A 21,684-nucleotide genomic window follows, 5' to 3' on the forward strand; every position below is an offset into this window, starting at 1 on the left:
TTTACTATTAATACCCACTGTGCAAATAATAATATAATAATAGTAGTAGATAATAATAACTTTATAATGATAAAATATAACAATTACAAAAACAATTAAAAAAAAACATTAAAAAAGAAAAAAGCGGTTATATCCCTTTTGGAATGCTGGTAAACAGTGGATATGAGCTAAGAAAATACGTTCATATATGTGGCAAAGACAAGCCAAACCAGTCACTCATCGCATAAATGGATTATTAATACAGAGTTAAACAGCAAAATAAGAGCTATAAAATGGTAAAAGAATAATTTAAATCTGACATTTACTTAAGAAGTTACAAACATACAGTTTAAACATACAGCTGTTTAAAGAACAATATTTAAGAAATCAGATATTTAAAATTTATGATTTTGGGAGGTAAGAAGGGGATAGGTAAGCATTTTGCACCCTACAAGCTACAGGCCAACTGCAAGGGATGAGAGTTACTATACAAAAAACTGTTACCAAATAAAATAAGATTTATTTTAGACTTATATACAAAAAAGTAAGGCTTCCATTAGCTTAGCATTTACGTTCAACACATGGTGAGAAATTTTGGTTTTCAAGCATAACAACCTCTTTGGATTCAACATCTACAGCAACAGCGCCCTTTTTCTGGCTATCTGGTACCACTGTTGGAAAGGAAATGTTAGGACCTGACAAAGGGCGCATCTGTGATGTGTGGGCCTCGCCTTCGGAAGGTCGATTCACTTTGGGACGCCGGACCTCTTCGTCCATTCGGTCGTCTTCATCCTGGCGATACAATAAACAATCAAACATTAAGAATAAAATTTTCACTGGTTTATATCTATTTGTTTTGGTTTATTTCAATGAAAGTACTGTAGCTTCCCTTGTATAAGCCCACTATCCTTGAACACAAAATTGGGCCGATTTTGGGGGTGGGCTTATACCTGGGGAATGCCATATTTTCACCAAAAGCACTTCATGCCTAAATTCAAAGCCAATATTTGATAATTTCTTAGAGTATTTGTGAAAATTAGATACAGTACATGTAATAGCATCACTAAAATATAGGGAGTCTAAATCAATCATGAGGAGTTACAATGTCTTGTAACACACATAGGACATGATAAAATACTGTAGGCACAATGGCGCTTGAAGTATTTCTTGTAGCTTCAGTGCAGTAATTATTATAGGTGCTTTCAGGGGCAGATCCAAATGTCCAAAAGGGGGGGGGGTGGCCTATTGAGAAAACACTGCCGTAGGGGGTCCGGGAGCATTCCCCCGCGAGATTTTTGTGTTCTAGACGCCCGAACATAACATTTGAGGCATTCTGGGCTATCATTTTTTTTTTCTTTCTCTTTTTATTACTTCCCAAAAGGGGGGGGCCGGGCCGGTCCCCCCTAAATCCGCCCCTGGCTTTATAAAGAACATCATTTTTTTTATTTTTAAATGTACAAAACAGTAGCACGCAGCTAAAAATGTTTGTATTACAATAGATTAAAAAAAATATATATACAAAATACATTGCACTTCAATTTAAAACTTCAATTCATACTTACACCTAAAAAAACAAATTGAATTAAGTAATAAATAGAATAAGAAAAATATCAAATTTGCATTAATGAGAAACAAAAAATGTTATATTATTGGATTTCATAAAAGTAGATTACAAAAATTAATTATTAATTAAAAATTTATTACATAATATTAAAGTGGTGTTGACTATGTTATCCTATACCACATACATGTATGCGCCTATGGGCTAAAAACCTAGGTTGTCTCTAATAAGACCTTGAGGCTTGCCATCGAAAAACCAGCGTCGCAGTATTGTATAATTTAGTACAGAAAAGCTGTAATAATTTTACTTGTAAATTTGACAATAGAAAGTTGATTCCAGTATTATGACCCATCATTTTAAATCTTATAATATGGAGAATATGAGTACATTAAAATTCATTTTTTTTTTCTTGTTTTAGTCACTGATGCTTATTTTGGCATGGCAAGCCCCATTTAGAGTTACTGTATCGAACATTTCAAATTATAGTTAGGGTAAAACATTAATCTTACAGCAAACTCTAATTTAACACTTGATAGCTCACTCTACATTAGGGAAGGCAAGACAAACTAGTCACTCTTCCCAAAAAAAAAAAATTTTTCATTATTAACACAGGGTTAAACTGTGTAAATCTGTTAAAAAACAGTATTTGAGAAATCACCATTCAAAATTTATGATTCCGGAAATTTCTTAGGCATAGACCATCACCTAGTTGTTAAAAAATTCTATTTTAACATCGAAAATGGGGGAAGTAACAACATACAGTAGCATGATGTATAGAATGTATAGAGGTTCATTTGGTGCAGTAAAATAATCCAACATGTTTTGGCCAGTCTCCGGAACACAATTTTTGAGGAGTTTTTATATTTGGCTTGTCGTCACTACATTTAGCATTTTTATATACCATGTTTGTGTTTAATTATACTTATTAAAGATGTATTGTTTCCCCTGACAAAAAAAAAAAAAAAAAAAAAAACATTAAAAAAAAAAAAAAAAAAAAAAAAAAATCATTAAAAAAAAAAAAATCCCATCAAACTGCCCATTTTGCAGTAACATACAAATATACTTGAGCATAGAAAATACTGAATTTTATAAATGTGTACCCTGATTCTTTTACTGGATAATGATATACAAATAATAAAGTGTTTCTATAATTTTTTGATAAAAAATTTTGGGTATATTTTCATTTTATTTTCATTTCATATTTTCGATACAATTTCTTGTTCATGTTACTTAAAAATGAGCAAATTATTTTCAAAAATGATTTTTATGATTTTTAATATATTAATAATATATACAATACATATTTTCAATATTATATGATAACTGTTGGTCACTTGAAATATTGTCACTTTTGCCAAATGCTAGAGATTTGACTATAATTTAATGTTTTCTTATGGTAATTATTAAATTTAAAAACCAAAGCTCTTGGGATTTGATGATCATGCGCCAATGTCAAAAACATTGTGTCTTCTATATCATTCAACCTAGTTTATCTGTACGATAGATAATACCACAATAAAAATTTATATCATGTTACGTTGATGATCCATTTTCGACGAGAACAACTTGACGTACCTCATAACCATCGTCATCCAGATTACGTGGCTTTTTCTCCCCTGGAATGCGTCGATACTGTAAAATATCTGTCATTGCTAGGAACTGAAAGAATAATTTTATTTTATCTAGATCGTACACATTAATGAGATTTATACAAACTGCAAAATGTTTAAAATATACTAGCTCATAAAATTTAAAGTGCTTACTTTATAGATTAGTATTTAATTGGAAATTAAAATGAGAGAAATATTTTCCCTCTCCAAATAACATACATGAATATGCACTGTTTCTAATCTTTGCATATTGTAGATTAGACCCTAAATTGGCTGTAAATTTATGTAGTAAATAGTAGAACAACAAAAACTGAATGTGTTTCATTAGATGCTGATAAATGTAAAGTGTTAAAAATGCAATAGCTCATGAAATTGAAAATTCAAATTGCTTTAATAGGCAATGGCATTTAACAGAAATTTCAATGAGAAAAATATAGGTCCCTTGGATTGAAAAATAAGCACAAGAATTCATTTTATTAATTCTTGTAAATGCCATCCTTGATGGCTTTTAAACAAAAAAGGGTTGCATCAGTGCTAGAATGCATGACCAATAACTATGTCATTATTACTTTTTATATAAAGTACATCAAACATACAGTAGAGCAAATTGGATAAATCAAACATAGAGCAAAAGTAATAAATTATTAGTTGGCTTTTTATGTCAAAAGTAAAGCCACAATAATACTAAGTGTAAAGCTTGTGAAATAAAAAATGTCAGTAGTCTTTAAGCGATTTTCCTGTATTTGGTAATTATGGCATAGAATAATATGGCTACTTTAAGAATTAACACTATCTACTAACCTGTTGGTTTAACTCATGGAGGATAATGTGTGGGTCTGTAACGGCAGCTTCATCCACAAGCAAGCCGACTCGTAATTCATCTCCATAAGTTATTGCTGAGAAACTCATCACAACTTGTTCTCTTGTAGGCATCCAGTAGAGAACTGACTGCACCTTATGTCCACCTAGACTTATCTTTGTTTCGGGTCCTGGTAAATTTGATACTGTACAGAAACTACGGTTGTAAAGGCTAGCTAGAACACCCCGAGAGACAACCTCTGGGAATATAAGCCTAATGACTTTCATCACATTGTATATAATCATAGGGTCACCTGAGTTTTTTACCTCCAGCATTTGGTGTTTTAATTCCCAAAGACGAGGTATAGCACCCTCTATATTTGTTGTTAATGGTGCCCGTGCGAATGTGTACATGTTACCAAGTTCAAGAAGTTCTGAAGAACTGCGATAATCCACTGGAATGTTAGCGTGAAGATTACATGGGTTATGAATACCTTGAGATCTGAAGTAGCTGCGAAGACTGCCGGATATCGCAGACAACAATACATCATTGATAGACGTCCTTGTTATCAGTTTTATCCGTTTTACAGACGCAAGGCTAATTGGATCTGACCATAGCACTTTCTTTTCACCATTCATTGGTTTTATGCATGGCATGGATATATCCCGCTTCCCAAGCAAATGAGATAAAAATACAATAAGACCAACACAAACAGCTTGAACGCCATTAAACATGAGTGCCTCTCGGCCATACCTTGATTTTAATTCTGAAGTTGCGTGTTCGTCAGCTAAATACTTACGTAAAATTTCAACAAGACTGATACCATCCGTCATACAGGGATGAAATCGAAATAAAAGATATGTTTTCAGGGTTTCTCTAGTATCTACATAAAACACACATACTTCCCAAAGCGGTTTCCCGAACAATAACTGCTTTGTAGACAACTGTGAAATAAATTCCTGCAAATCTTGAATATTATTGAAAGTTCGCGGTGCCCCTAAAACATGATTATCAATATTAAAATTCAGATCATTTACCCAAACACAGCCAGAACTGAGACGAACCATTTTTTGTGTGAAACGTAAGAAATTTTTTTTCCCTTGTTTATTTTCCTTTGAAACGACACGTGATAAGAGTAGAGACTTGAGTCGTGAAGCTTCCATACGCCCTTCAACTTCAAGTAACGCTTGGACCACAGGTTTTTCTAAATGTGGATCATCAAGCCAAACTTTCTCATCATTTGTCAGCCAATTTGCCGTATAGCAGCAACAAGGGGAGTAGAAGTTGCAAATACTCGCAAAACATTTAGCGATTCTCCTAAGTATATAGGCAATGGGAACGAACACCACTAAGATTACACAGGTCGGAAGCAACAGAAATGTTGCTGCGCTGACGAAGATGATGAATGATGCAACTGTGTAGAACAAATTCTCGTGTAGTTGATTTTTAATCTTTCCTGGGCAAGGAGAATACATGTCAGGTTTCTGCGGCTTCTGGTCTCTCCTTTGCTTGGCATTGGCAGAGTGCTCATGCTGAAACTGGAACTCGCAGTACTGTTCACCATCCTCCATTGTGACAAACGTAATTGCTGTTGGCGCATGACCAGATTTTTCAATGGAAGTAAAGTTCGTCACCATATGCACTTTCTCAGGTTTTCTGTAATCTGATAAACAAGATTATAAAAAAGATAAATCATGGTTATAAAATACATGTTTTCAATGTTTATCAGCTTTATAAAATGACCTATAGATGTCACATTTTCCAAATGGATTTGCTAACAACACGAACAAATGTCATGGTTACTGTATAAAACACTTTTATCAGCGTTATACATACAGTAGCATGTCACATTTCCAAGTAAATAAGCTAAATATAGGCCTACAATAAGAGCTAATAAACAAAATAGAAATAACGAAGTATACAAATGGATAAAAAATACTTTGAAGAACTCCTGGAGGCAATAGGAAAAGACATTCGTACTATATAGCGATTCATGTTTCAATTTATTCACTGTGAAAATAATATTGTTACATAAAATGGAATGTAGCGGGTAGTAGGGAATGATCAGTGGCATATAATTAATGTTTTAGGATCTTATTACAACTTTATTTTAAATGGAAAGAACCAAAATTTGTATCACCATAATGGTATTTTTCACAATGCCAATTTTACAAAAAAAACCTACAAAGTTATCAAATTAAAATAAATACAAAGAGAGAAAAGTAAAATTAAAAATTATAGACTAATATATGATGTTTGAAATATTTAATCCCATAAATTTAATATATAATTTCATACAAACATTTTGGTTAGTTTTAAATGATGAGTACCGTTAAAGTGTTTGAAAGGCATACTGTATTTTTTTTTTGGAAAGGTTTTCTAAAATTAATAAGAAATAAAACTTATTTTAATTTAGAGGCATTTTTTTTCTCTAAAGTATGTTTTTATTAAAAATTTGAATTTCAGAACATTTCTCTAATTCTAGCTATCTACTCAACCAAGGAACCTAAATTCAAAGACCAAAATAAATCATATGATGTACAGTAATCTATCTCAATTCATCAATAGATCATTTCTCTTTAATTTGGTACCAAGATATCTGTTCCGTAGAGCATTCCATAGTTTCCGGGGGCAGCATATTCAAAAGCATGGTCGCCTAAAGTGCAAAAACTAGATTAGCGCAGCTGATTGTGTTGTTCTTACATCTACGAAGACTATAATGGGACTTAGGCGGTTGACTTATATTCAGGAGCAAAACATTAACAATCTAGAAAGTTATAAGAAAAATTTTAAAAATTAAGTTTGAACCTTATGGGAAGCCAATGCAAGTCAGTCAATCTGGATGCTTAAACCAATTTAAATGGCTCCCATCAATCATACAATGGTCTCAAAATATTTTAATGAAATATGAATTTGCTTATTTTAAGGGATAAAAATCAACTTACAATAAGATAAATTGTTCACTGATTTAGTCTAAAAAAATTACCAGCCAACCACACCATGACCTTGTGCAAAAAAATCTAGGAATACACTTAGTATTTTATCCATGAATTATATGCATCTGTTTTGGAGTGAAAAATATTTCTAGTTCTAATTTTCGATTGAAAGCTACAGTAACTTACAATCTCATATAACACTTACAGTACTGTTTGATGACATTCATGTGATTGATGTGTAGGAACAATAAAACAAAATTACATTTTTTTTAATAGTTAACTGAGAGGAGGGATAATTTATGATATTGACACTTCCCTGGGGAGAAAAGGCTGCAAAAAATGGACAATGATGTTGACGAGGTATGTGATGTGTGATGCTGTTGCTGTTAAAATGATGAAAGTAGGTGATACATTTTGTCGAGTGTTGTATCTGTGCTGCGTCCTGTATACAGTATGACATTTTTTATCATTTTTTTAATTAATACTGTATACAGGAATTTCATGTTTTTTTTATGACATGGCATGGCATTTTCATTCAACCTATTTTAAAAATTTATTATTTTTAATTAAAATAAAATGAATATTGATCAGCTGTTGTTGAAGTTTACTGTATACTGTAACTTAGTAGTGTACAGACAGTATATTAAAGTATCTTTAATTATTGAAGCTTATGTTGGCTACATTTTTACATCTCTATGGTTACCTCCTTGAATAATAAATTTAGGATTTTCAGCCTGAATTAATATTTATAAATAGATGATATAACTATTAGATTTGACAATGCAACATATTAAAATACATACTACTGCACACCAAAGTCAGAAGACTATTTTCAGTGGTGGGGTTATTCAGGTTGTAAATTTGGCAAGTACACCAGAAGACAACACTCCATCTCCCAGCCCTCAAGATTAATGCTGGCATTCGGCAATGCCAACGTAAACGCCGGCATCTAGCTGCCCAATGCCGACGAAAAAAAATCGCCGACATGAAGATTTTTGGACTTTTCGGCATGGAAAAAAAATGGCGCACTTCAAACAGAAAAACGTAGAAATTTTACCAATGGCCAACACCTAAAGGGGTGGGGACCTTCAGAATGTGAAAAATGAACTAACACACTGTATGTTCTAAAAGGTGACTAGTATTTGTTTTTGTCCTATCACAACAAATGCAATTAGATTCAAAATAATCATTATTTTTGAACTTACAAATTTGTTTATCATGGATTAATTCTATTGTAACTCGTCCTTAGGTCAATTAAATTAAAATTATGAAGAATCTATGTGTGTCATCATTGTATGAATGCATGCCAATTGAAAAACCCCTACTTAGGGGACAACTTCATATTTTTAGTTTAGTGACCCAAAATAGGGGTACAATAATTCAGGGGACACTTTTTTGGACCCGAAAGTGTTGTATTTGCTTTTAAATTCAATGCTGCCTAAATTTGATTATTTGTTGTTTACATTGATTATGGTATGTAATAAAAAAGACCAGATTTGATGGGAACACCGCATGTTCTTACAAATGGTGCCTGATTACTAAAACATCCAAATCATAATTATTTTTTTTTATTATGAATACAAAAATTTCAATGAGTTTCAGGTTCTCTATGGGAGCCTACTGTATTAACAAATTGGAAGTTAAAATAAATTATTATATTAATTTTGAAATTATAAATATAACCTTTCACATTTTAATCATTTACAGTAATTCATTCATTTGTCCCAAAAGCCATCAATGGGCCATTTATCAGCTATACACAAGTAGAATTGCATGTACATTCATCTACAGGGTAATTCCATAAAACAGGACATGAACAGAAAATATATATATGACTATATAGTACATGAGTTGAAGTTTCTGAAAATATATTGTGCTTGAAAGTACTGTAGGCGGCCATTTAGTTTTTCAAAATGGCTGAAAAAATTTGCATAATTTATACAGACTTTATATACTATACATCTTTCACTTTTTTCAAATTTACACACTTGGGTTTAATTATGGTTTTCAATTATTAGTTGGGACATAGTCTACTGACATACATATCTGCATTTAGCTCCTCCTATTTTCTAATGTAGAAAATTGCATTATTGTAATTCATCCTCCAATATAATGTCAGTTACCAAAAACATCTACTTTTCTTAGTAATAATTTTTTATCATACAATAATAGACTGAAATTATTCAATAATTGATCTCTCCCACCTATGCCTCAAATAGCTTATGCCTATTCTTTGCAAATAAAGTAAAATAAAGTCCTGAAATTTGATATTGAAAGTGCCTAACGCCAGTACCGTAGTGTTATATTGCCTATAGTATATTATATGTTAACACTACTTATAACAATTATATCAACTTAATTTTAACTTTACCAATCTGGATTTTAGGTTTATGGTATTGAGCTATCAGTTGGGACATACTCTGCTGATCAATAGCTATAAATTTAGCTCCTTTTTTTAAAATGTTGAAGTTTAAAAATTGAAATTCTTATCATCAGATGTAACGTCAGTTACCAGTAAGTTTATTTTTCAAAGTAATATCTTACCATACCATGATGGGCTGATGGTATTTAATAATTCTTCTCTTCTAACTATGCCTCAAATACCCAAATATTATTCTTTCCACAGTAAAGAAATTCCTAATACGTAATCTATTAAAATGTACGGTATGTAACATCAGTTACCGTAGTGTTATAAACCTATAATTTATACAATAATTTACCAACTGGTGACATTTATGAAGCGTCCATCAATAAGCTCTATATAATTTATCAAAACTATTAAAGTAATTCTTTATTGTTCTGCTTTGTAGAGATTTATTGTACAACCCACTCATTGGCTTTGTCATTAGTCTATACATTCGATAATATGTTTATATCTTTTAAATTGTTATTTTTTAGTATGACAAATTATGTGATATTTTATTTTGTACTATTTAAGCTTCCTGACTCAAATTAAGCATAGAATTCATAATCAACATTATAATTTTCTCACAAAAACATCAAAATTGTGTCCCTTTATAAATTTAGAATTGTTTACAATATAATCTAACATTACAAACAAGCGTAACGTCAGTTACCAACCGGTCATTATAAAAAGGTTAATATCTTATGAAAAATTTATAAATTTTTAATCATTAACCATGTACTTCTAGTATACTAATGCAGTATTTCATGGCATACAACTCAAGTTTTTTCTGTCTCTCGGACATAAGACATCGGAATTTGTTTTAATTCCTAGTTTTTCCTTCACTAAAAAAATGGTAAAAAGTTTAAATTGGTATTCCTGTATTTCACTCCCTTAGTACTACCATCTAGCTATAAGAAATAATTAGGTCTTTCCTACTTTTAATATAAAGTGGGCAGTAATGGCGCCAGGATCTGCCGGACAGGGGGACTAAAACAGAGGGGGACTAAAAGCCCCAATGGGGGGGGGGGCTAGGCGAGCGAAGCACGCCTCACTTGGCTGGGGGACAACCACTTAGGGGCCACAGGGGGTTCAGGGGAAGCTACGGAAATTAGACGAATTTTGGTAAATTTTTATTAGTTATTTGATAGGCATCTAACTACCGTAATGACTTCATGTATGAAATTCCAAAACAGAATTTTTTTTATTAAAACAACAAGAAACAAAGAGTATGCAATGTAACCAACTAACTTATTTTCAAATCCGTTTTACATTTTATATTATTAAAAAAAAAACCACCGTATTACATTGCAATACTATTCTCCCATCATGGCGAAATCTAGGTTTTTCATAATCCATGTGATTGTGAATAATGTCTTACTGTTAATTGTTAAAGGCCACCAAGTTTCGACAATATTATACTACCATGAATTAATAAAACACAGTGTCACCGGGAACGTCACAGTACAAGCTTGCAATTTTGTCTGAAATCTGTAAACCACGAGGTTGCTCCCCGATCAGAAGTATTCTAAGCATCATGAGGATATCCAAACGAGCATTTGTCATAGTAGAACGTAAACCATTTTTATATAGTCCCTTTAAACAGGGGCAGATCCAGAATTTTTCAAACTGGGGGAGAACATTTTGTATTTTTTTAATTTCAATACATAACATTAATATGCACTGACATTTATAAAATATCGAAATAATCCAGCCCATGAAATTTGGAAAAAATTAGGTCGGCAAAAATTTGCCGACCTTAAATTCTCAGAGGTCGGCAGCCTCGGCAATTTTTTACTACCAAGGCCTATATAGTAAACTACGATTTTTCCGAATGCTCGACCTTACATCGTCATCTACAGATTGTGATTTTGTTAATTTTCCTATTAAATCAATATATTACTGGTAAAAGAATGGTCGTACTTGTATTAATTTAATAGTGTAGTATAAATACATATGTTTTACATAAGAAAATTGCTTTAGCGTTCGTTTTATCGTTATCTTTGGCATGGGAAACATCACTTTCGTAAAAGCTACGATCGTATCAATCATCACAGGCTGCTTCAAAACTGTCCATGCATGTCCATGCGCATGCCCAGAATGATCTATCAGGGGTTTTCCACACATGTACAGTACTTGTCAGTAGTGAAGTCATGATGCGATCGTGATTGCGTTTAAACAGACGGTAGGATTAGGCCTAGGCCTACAAAAATGTTGAATTTTGTTGTTCTTCTAATAGATAATAAACAACATTTTAAATATGATAATAATACTGTAAAATGAAAACAAATAATAGATTTAGATAAAGAATTACGATCTACGTGGCCCAAGTGGCTTCAATTGGGCGATGTTGGGCTGGCTAGCGTCATTCCTACCTAGGCCTAGCCTACGAAACGACTAGGTGAGAAAGACAAGACGATTTTATACAAATCTTACGTACTGCATGCCTATTAGAAATAGTTTTGTACAAACAAATCTGTTTTATGAACCACCAATTTCCTTGGTTTGATGACGTACATGAAATTTAGTGTCTGATAGCCTGTATCAATCAAAGTTTTTGACTTTCCAAGCAGTGTGTAAAGCAAAGAAATCTAGGCCTAGGTCGGCAAAAAATTGCCGTCTGTAGCAATTCTGCCTCGGCAATATGGTCGGCAATTGCCAATTGCCAACGTGAAATTCATGGGCTGTAAACACTGTTTTGACACTTGACACTGTTCAGCTGACTAATACGTTCCAATAAATGTATTTATTGTGAAGAAGAATTAATATATTATGTTGTTTTTATGGGCTTAATTCAATGTGAAAAGTAATATATATAGTAGTCGGTTAACTTACAATAAAAGGGCACGTGAATTTATGTTATTATATCATTATTATTATTATTATTATTATTGTTGTTGTTTTTGTTATTGAGATGAAAAGTTAACAAAAACGGTACTCAAATAGGACAATGAAGGCGATATAGTTATATATAGCTAAACGAACAGATATGAAAAAATCTTTTTAAAATTTTTTTTATTCCCAGACGGAATTTATTCATCTTTTATGGCCCTTGGGGGGGGGGGCCCCTAGGCTTCCTCGAGTGGAGGCTATAGCCCCCCCAGCTCCCCTCTGGCGCTAACACTGAAAGTGAGTAACAATGTGAATATAAAGGATGAAATGTAATGTCAGTTACTGTGGAATTCTCCTATAGTTATACAGTTGCAACAGCCAAAAATTCAAGATAATAAAAAATTCAACAAATAAATAGATCAATGTGTTTTAAGGAGAGCAGTATTGGATGGAGACTTTGTTTGCAGAAGACGGATCAAGGTTGAGAGACAAGCAAAGCTTTAAATGTATATGAAATGAGTTCTCCCAGTGAGTGTTGCATTGTGATATCTCTCAGTAGCTAATTCAACTAATTAACTAAATGTTGATAATAACCATGGTTACCAAACAAATAAAATTGACAATTAAGCTCAATTTGTGCATGGTACAAGGCTAACACATGAAAAATTAGTTAAATCAAAGTCGATAATAAAAAAAATTATATCTTTACTTATGTATTTATCAGTAAATCAAAATTTTCATACATTGTCAAATATTTTTTTATTTAGAAACGAAATGCGTGATTCCAAAGACGTTATGATTCCTTTATTTTCGGCAATGTGCATGAATACCGAACAATACATAGGCCATGTATAGGACCATTCATTTATCTTTTATATTCAGGGTAAAATATTAAATTTTCTTGACCTTGTCCTTTGACCTTTTTCTTTGAATATTATGTACCATTTCACTAAATTTTATGATGTTCCATTCATTAGTTTTTGCGTAATCTTGCTAACTACCCTAAGGAGCTCATGTCTGAGCTCCCAGGCAAACTGGTCCAGCTGCTCTCGTCTGTCCCCAAGAGGGGCTGTATATATTGGGTTCTTTAAAGTGCACATGAGCAGTCTTCTGAGAAGACCTGTTTGACCGCCAGAGCCATGCGGGTGTGCCGTCCGAACCAGCGCCAATATTATGGCTGTACTTTGCGGCGCCCCAGCCTTAACCGCTCGGCCATTTCAACTCCCCATACCACTTTGCACAATCTTAGTGCAGCGGTGCAAATGATTTTTTAACTGGTAAAATCCATCGTAAAATCACATAATAAAAAATGTTACAGTTTCTCTAGTAGTACTACATAATTATTTCATTATGATTACCTATATCATTGTATATGCTCATTAACAAAAAAAAAAAAAAAAACATACTTTTATATCATTATCAGCAGATCCTTCCTGAACTTGGTTAAAAAACACTTTCCTGTACAGGCAGTACACTTCACAAGCTATGATTCAACAAATGTCAAAGTTACCTATACCTGTTCCAGAAACATGGGAAACATCATTCAGTCCAACAACAGCAGAATTCTTCGCACCAAACCACAATCTAATACAGTACATGCAACTGCTGAAAGTTTATTATTATTATTATTATTATTATTATTATTATGTTGTAATGATGTTGTTTGTACTGTTTTTTTTATTAAAGAGGGCCCCTGAATATCAGTTAACCTACTGGGCTAAACTAGAAGGGTTACCCTCTTTAAAGATGGTTGAAATAAAAAAACAAAATTAAGAATGAAAGATGAATGCCCCCTATCAGGAAACTGCCTTGCATCTTCAGTTATCTAACAGCACCGAATTATCAAAACTTGTATGGAAACTTAAAGAAAGCAACACCCAATTCAACATCAAATGGTCCATAATTGACAAAGCTACGCCATACAGTACACAAACAAAACCCTGCAATCTCTGCCATACAGAGAAATTTCACATTATTTATGCAGACAAACCATCAACTTTCAACAAAAGAACAGAGCTGCTTTCAAAATGCTGACACAGGAACAAATTCCTACCTATTAAGAATTTGTATTAACACAATTAGCATATACACACCTGCTGAACCTCATACCTCCATCCTATCCACTCACTCTTGAAGATTGCTACTGCATGAAACAGCTATAGACATAACCTTTCTATTACTTTTATATATATTTTTTTTAATTATCATTATGAATATATTTGATTGATTGGAAGACATGGAGATGAGTTGGTTTTATATGGCTAAACCATTTTTATCACACAAATGTAATTGACAATCTAAAACGCAGTAGTAGCATACTGTATCAGGTCAGAAATTTCTAAGGGAGAAATCATTTTAACGAGTACTGTAGTTGTTTGAAGTGGAGATGATTCTACAGGAAATATCTTAGCAATTTAACTCAGTCCATCCAGGTAAGTTTCAGACAATAATTGATGTTTTTTTTAACTGACCTATTTACAGTAGCTCTCTATTGCAAATGCTACAGAGCATTAATAAATCCAAAATAAAAGTAAAATAGACCTAATAGGAAAAAATGAAGCCCAAGTCTGCTTTCTAAAGACCGAATAAATATATAAATTAATAAATAATTTACATATTGAAATAATATATTCATGCTTACTATAGCACCCTATAAACATATCACACATCAACATGTCAAACATATCGTACAGTATATCATATCAATATGTATATCTTATCATATGAGATATAACATCACCAATTCCTCTAACACTATTTAAAGAAAGAATGCTTACCATGATGACGTGAGGAAGAGGAGGTGCCACTGACTGGCGTCGATACCAGGAAAGAGTCGGGCTGAAATATCTCCCCTTCGGAATCTTCTTCTATGGTCAGAAAAAAGAGAGACAAAGGCATCAGGTATGAATCACAGCATAAGAGATTCTATCCTTGATTACATACTCAAGTAAACAATTGAGTTCACTATTATAGTGAATCATCTACAAAGGTATTGTTGCTGATAGTAATTTACTGCCAGTTGATAATACTGTACTATAGGTTTAAATAGCATGCAAGTGCACAGCAAAAAGGTTTACCATGGTTGCAAAAGCAAAGCTAGGTATTGGCTGGTTTATTTTTATACCACTGTGGTTTTGTGGATATTTAAAAATTTCATCACACATTTTATTATTTCAAACAAAGTAAAAACCAAACAAAAAAAAAAAAAAAAAAAAAAGATTTATTGCCCAGCAGAAGCTTTGATTTTGAAAGTTTAAAGTTCAAATGTGCATTGCAGGTAAAATGGTTGAATGACCGCTTCAATTTTGCTGATGGAGTGTGACCAAGCTGATAGACCAATAGCTAATAGCAAATGTTCAGTATCTAAAAACATAGTACTGTACCATGAGTTGAAATATCTACCACACACAATACACACAGTCATACATGACATGCAGTGAAATTGTATTAGTACTCAGGGAGACAAATTAATCCCCTATCCTTGTTTAACATGCACAGGCGCCCTGTACACAGGATTGATGCTTAACCAACTCCTCATGGAATGACATGTTCAGTACAGTATTGAAGTTCACTGTAGGACACAGAAACATCTTTGCAGTGTCTAGGGAAAATTAGCTAAAAAACACAATATTTGGATAAATTGCTTAATTTTGTTAAGTTAATAGCACTGAGAAAAATTACCATCATAACGAATTAATAATACACCTTCTATATTTTCTGCATAGACCCTTTGGTAATTAATTATTTATTGTAATACTTTATGGTGTTTGATTTGTGTTATTAAAAGTTATAGTAAACTTATTATATTTTAAATATCTTTTCAACATAATTTCATTTTTGAGGATTTTTTCATATTTAATCAGACAATAAATCGTATCTTGTACAAACATGAGTTTGTGGAATGTTTTCAAATACTAAATTGTACTAAGCGCTATTGTATGAAAAAAAAAATTACAACATTGGGAATATTTACTGATAGCATTTACACTACATTACCTACTGTGTTTACCCTGTACTATACAGAACTGAATGACAGATATTAGAAGTAGTGTCCAAATGAAAATTAAAATGTAGAAATATATATTGCATAGCTGATCATAGTAATCAATACTTTCAATTACATTTACTGAAAGAATAAAATGAAATTAGTATTTTTCTATTTCTTTAATGCATTATTACAATGTTTTATATTTTATTTGATGCCGTGGAGAATCCTCAATGTTTTAATTTTGGTTAGCCTTGGAGGGCATATGTTTGTATTTTACTTATGTTGTAATAAATAAATGCCCTGTAGAAAAAGTCACTAATTAGAAAAAACAAAATCAAATTATTTGTGATTATTTCAGGTTTTCCCCAAATACATTACAATTAGTATTAAAAATTGTTTAAAATATCACAATTGAATAAAGGACTATCGCAAATTAAATGTACCATTTTTAATTACAGATGATGCAAGTAGCCTCATTTCAAGAAGTTCGATAAAAAAAAACAAAAAAAACAAAAACAAAAACTTGCGGCCTTGCTCGCCGAAGAAAAATGTCAACAGCAGTATTTTTCTTAAGTAAAAATAACACGCGAGTCAAAAACGAATGTCTCTGGAAACACGATAGCAATTACTGTAGATCACATGATATTTAGGTCAGAAAGAGCACGCTCACCACAAACAACACACTTATTTCAACGAGATGCAAGATCTATAAATACACATTGTAGAGGATCTGTTTTAGCATTAAACAAAATTAGAAATGGTGATTAGTAGCAACATAAAGAAACATTGTCTTTGCTTTATGAGAGAGAAGACAGTGCTAATGAAAAATGATGAGGCATTGCAGAGAATTGTGTTAAGTATGGAATTTAGGCACCAACTAATACTGCGACACAGAAGTCAACAGAATAAATTACATGGTTCTTAATAACACCTAATAAGAAAATTGTGTTGACCAGACTTACCATAAGTAAATATTAATCACTATAAAATGTGGTTTGAAACAGGATGGCATTGCATGCAGGTTTGGTAAAATTGTGTGACCATATGACCAGTAGGTAATTTTGAAGCATCAAACATTTCTCTGGAGGCATTAAAAACAAAATTTCCTCCAAACAACCCTCGTTGGGCTATATAGTTTATATACAACATTTGACGCTAGAGGAATTTAAGATAATTTTTGTAGTCAAAGTCACAAAAGAAAAAAAAAAAATGCAGACCTGCTGCAAGGAAGTAATATATTACTGTAGTACCATATAATAAAAGCCACCATGGATACAATACTTCAAAAAAAAAAAAAAAAAAAACTAAACTAAATAAAACAAAACATTGATTAAATATTGAAGCACATTGTTTGCCAATGACGTGTAATATTCTGTAGAGTATCAGTACATCTAGTGGGAAAATTTGGTTTCTCAAACATAACGAACACCTATGTACACAGACCTGATAGTAAGTAAACTGTTTAGTACCCTAGAGTTGAGTAGCCTGATCTTTTTATAATAAAAGGGCTGATTTATGACCTTTTTCATTCATGATTCGGGGGTGGGGAGGTGTAGAATAAAAAATTCCTGGATAAGGTTAAATAAACCTAAGCCTTAGGCCCAGTGTACAGAGACTAAGGTAAATAAAGAATAGTAGAAACATATTGTGTTCTGGTCGAGCCCATACAGTATGCTTGGACTAACAGCAAACCTGACATTAATATTAACCCTTTTCAGAGACTGTCCATGTGCTTCTTAGCTCCAACAAAAATGTGCCATATACACTTGTAAAATTTTAACATTTAAAAAAAAATTAAGGTACTAAATGTTTTTAATCCATTATCCCCACAAGGCCAATGTCACTTACCATCCCTAGCAGTAATTAATGTAAAATGTCTTTTCCAAGAGCACAAGTGAGGATCAGCATCAGAATGTTTTAAACATGCGCTTTAATGCTCAACACTGCACTTACCGCTTTATCTAATTTGCCAGTAACAAACACATACTAAAATATTACCTGAAATTTATCACTCTTATGTGCAGGTCTTTCCTCAACTGAGATTTACAGTCTGTTGCTTTGAATTGTGGTCTAACTTTCACCACATTAAAATTAATTACAGGATAAGACAGAAAAAAGTTTAATATAAAACTATATAAAAATTATTATACGGATGTATGATTTTTGTAAATGTCCAGTAGCACACGCTAATGTAGACCTACATGACAAAAAAAAAAAAAATTGGGATAGTTATTGGCTCATAAATCAAAGAACTAAATAGGGTTTTTGGAAGTTTTCTTTGAATTCTGGTAGTTAAGCCATTCCAAGACCTACTATACATTCATACTTGCCAATGAATTAACAGTATTAAAAAAGATACTGACTGAAGCAGTAATGGACATTAATCTTAAAGGCTGAAACTTTGGAAAAGACAAAAAAAAAAATTATCAATTTACCATAGGTTTTGAAGGTGCAAAAATATTCAGAAACATACAGTATCTAGACAAATAGAGTATGAATAATAATCATACATAAGGGGTGAATGAAGGTTATAAAAGGGGAGGTGTAAAACACAAGTCTTATATTAGGCCAAATAAAAAAATATACTACTGTATAGCATCATCTCCCCAACTGAATAAAAAAATTAAAAAAAAGAAGAAGAAGATAAATACTTTCAGAAAAATGCTAATCAGAATCAATATATTTTAAGTGAAGTAAAACAATTTTACTAACTAGCTTTTTTTGTTTTTTTGACTGAAATTGAAAATATCTATATTTTCAGAACTATTTCTTTGTTTTGATTTACTTTGTTTTATGAAGTTGAAAAGTACACATATAGGATCATGCTCAGTTGGGTATGTGTTGAGTTTTGCAGCCTATACAATCCCAGTTGTGCCAGGCATGGCACTGCTAAAGTAGAAGTAGCATCCAACAGGGATTCGTTTATGGATTACTGATAGAGAGTACTGTAGAAAAAAAAAATGCTAAACAAGTAATTTTTTTTATTTGGCCTTCATATAATAGATTGTAAGAGAGTTTCTCTGTTTAAATATTTCATGAATGCTCTTTTTTAATTTAAAATGATACATATTACACATTTATTGACAAAAGTAATAAATCATTATATTAAAAAAGTTATCTGTAGTTAATAATCTACATACTATTTTTGATTATTAATATTCTGGTTTATGTACCTTTTGATATCTGAAATAAGATAAATCTCATATAGGGCATTAAATGCCATTAATTTTATACCTAGCTCAAATCAAACACAAAATTTTACAGAACACAATATATTAATACTGTACTATGGCACATTAAAACAGCTCATTTATTATTCTATTTTTTAATTGTACAAGATGCTCACACACACAATTTCTAAGAATGCAATACTGATCAATGTCCATAAACATGAGGAATGGATTATCTAAGTAAATTCAACTAAAAAAAAAAATAATAGGCTTACATAGGGAGTTGAGTACAGTATATTGGTTACTGTATGTAAAATTATGTAAATTTTTACTCAGAATAGACACGGGAGGATATGATTTTAATACTCAGCATTTTTTACAATGTAAATACGCATTGATAGATGAGAATGACCTGCTGCCTTTAGGAAACAAAATACTATTGAATGACGCAACAAATAAATTGTGAGTGGAGTTGAATAACGTGGTGGTTCAGATGCTTGACCTCAAATCCCAAGGTCCTGGTTCAAACCCTGTCAACGTCACAGCAGGGTTTTCTCTTCTCATGACTAAAACAGCTTGCTCCACGCCTGAGCATAAAAAAGTAAAACAGTTTGGTTTATAAAGCATTACATCCTGTAATTGGCAAGTTACTTGCTGTTGGATGTGGAGGAAAGAAAAAAAAAAATTCTACAAAATGTGCGACACAAGATTCTAGTCAAGGTACTGCTGGTGGACATACAACATTCCTTCAAGACATCTTAAATGCCGTTACCAAGGGTGTGCTAATGGTTTAATGTCTCTTGAGCCATATGATCAAGTCCAAGAAATGTGATTGGATCATGGATGAAACTACTGTACTACATTATATTTACCATGTGACAGGGATCAATACAAAATTATTATTTTCCAAAGAAATTAATCTCTTTTCAACCCAATCTCCATGGCACATAATCCGTTTGGATCAGAATTTCTACTTAGTTTTAAGGTATGGTATTTTTGTGTTGCAGCCAATGGATGCTTCAAATGATCAAAATTTTGAACTTATTTTATAGCTTACATAACGCAAAACAAACAATATAAATTCATAAATAACACGTAGCAATACTGTAGAATTTAGAGAAACTCACAAATACACACTTTTATAAGCACTAATAAAAATTTTTCTAGGCTCAATTTTCTATTTTTTTTTTGCCAATTTCAGGCTCAAAACGTCCTTTTTGTTCTTATTTTACACACTTATTATTGTACAGAATCAGAATCATATCTATTATGATAATCAATTGAAAACTGAAAATGAAACTTGTTTTCCCACATGCAACATACAGCAGTATACTTTAACTGTATTACAGAAGGTATTAAACATGAGTATATATAATGTTGATATAACCTTTTGAAACATCAATATTTTACTGTATGTGACAGCTTGATTTGCTTGTTTTTCTATTTTTCAAAAATAAAAACCTCATTTGACATTTTACCTCAGCCTCAATTTGTTCTTACAGTACTTTGTTCTATATTTTTTAAGCAGTTTTTAGTGTGTTCTTATGAAAAAAAGTGTATTCCATAATGTTTTTACTGTTGCCTTATTTTTGTAAATTGACTACCAGTGCATCATTATATTTTTAATCTATTGTAAAACCATGTGTAAACTGGTTTCACCATGGTGGAGAGGGAGAGGAGAGGACAGGGGAAAAGAGGGAGGGGTGACAGAATCCAAAAAAAATTAAGAATGTGGAACTACTGTATCACTATTTCACTTTAAACGGACAAATTTATTTCCGGCGGAGGTAATTTTGTGCTGTGAGGGTGCGTCTGTATCCCCTAGTCTACACCATGGAAGGTGACCATTTTCAAGTTTCAAGATTAGAATTCATACTATTACTCTGATCATCGAATCAATCACCTGGAAGGGTAATCCATAAATAGTGGATTGGCATTCAACAGGTACAGGTATTGCCTATGTTGCGACAAAGCCTTCAATATGAAGTCGGTGGGAATTCTGAAAGAAAACCGCACTTTCCATGGACACATATAACTGGCTAGATCAGAATCACAAGCTTTTGATTAGTTGAACTGCAGCTGTTCTCCATTGCAAGTCAAGTGGCCAAGCAGGGGTGTTCGCTGGTTCAAGCCCCTTTTTGCTCTGTGGGTTCGGTTGGTAGGAAAAAGTCGTCTCGGATAAGGACTTAAAATGGAGGTCCTTTACACATATAAACACCTCTTTACGGCAGTTAGACAATGCCCATACACAATTCAGCACAATGCATGATATGGGTTTATTTCTCCACCTTTACCTTCACCATGCTTTTTTTCTGAGTAGGATAAATTTCTCAACATTTTACTGTACATATTGTTTTATATTTTCCTCAAGAATGTTGTAATCAATAAATAATTAAGATATAAAG

The 21,684-nt window shown here is 32.3% G+C and overlaps 1 protein-coding gene across 4 annotated transcripts in view; it reads right to left on the bottom strand.

Moving 5' to 3' along the window:
- Positions 1–276: 276 nt before the first annotated feature.
- Positions 277–21,684, bottom strand: part of LOC117116662 (probable diacyglycerol O-acyltransferase tgs1) — a 49,452-nt gene continuing 28,044 nt past the window's right edge. For 3 of the 4 annotated variants that reach the window (XM_033260740.1, XM_033260741.1, XM_033260739.1), the window contains 4 exons: positions 14,899–14,988; positions 3,952–5,612; positions 3,116–3,199; positions 277–771 (listed from right to left, as the gene is read on the bottom strand). In XM_033260740.1, the coding sequence (XP_033116631.1) occupies positions 541–771; positions 3,116–3,199; positions 3,952–5,612; positions 14,899–14,988 (2,066 nt within the window). In that variant the 3' untranslated portion in view covers positions 277–540. Of the gene's footprint in view, positions 772–3,115; positions 3,200–3,951; positions 5,613–13,527; positions 13,635–14,898; positions 14,989–21,684 lie in introns of those variants that run through there. The other variant, XM_033260742.1, reaches the window with a different exon arrangement.

This window comes from Anneissia japonica, unplaced genomic scaffold (genome assembly GCF_011630105.1).
Source record: "Anneissia japonica isolate Jap-2015-1 unplaced genomic scaffold, ASM1163010v1 scaffold287932_len317664_cov166, whole genome shotgun sequence".
Classification (NCBI taxonomy): Eukaryota; Metazoa; Echinodermata; class Crinoidea; order Comatulida; family Comatulidae; genus Anneissia; species Anneissia japonica.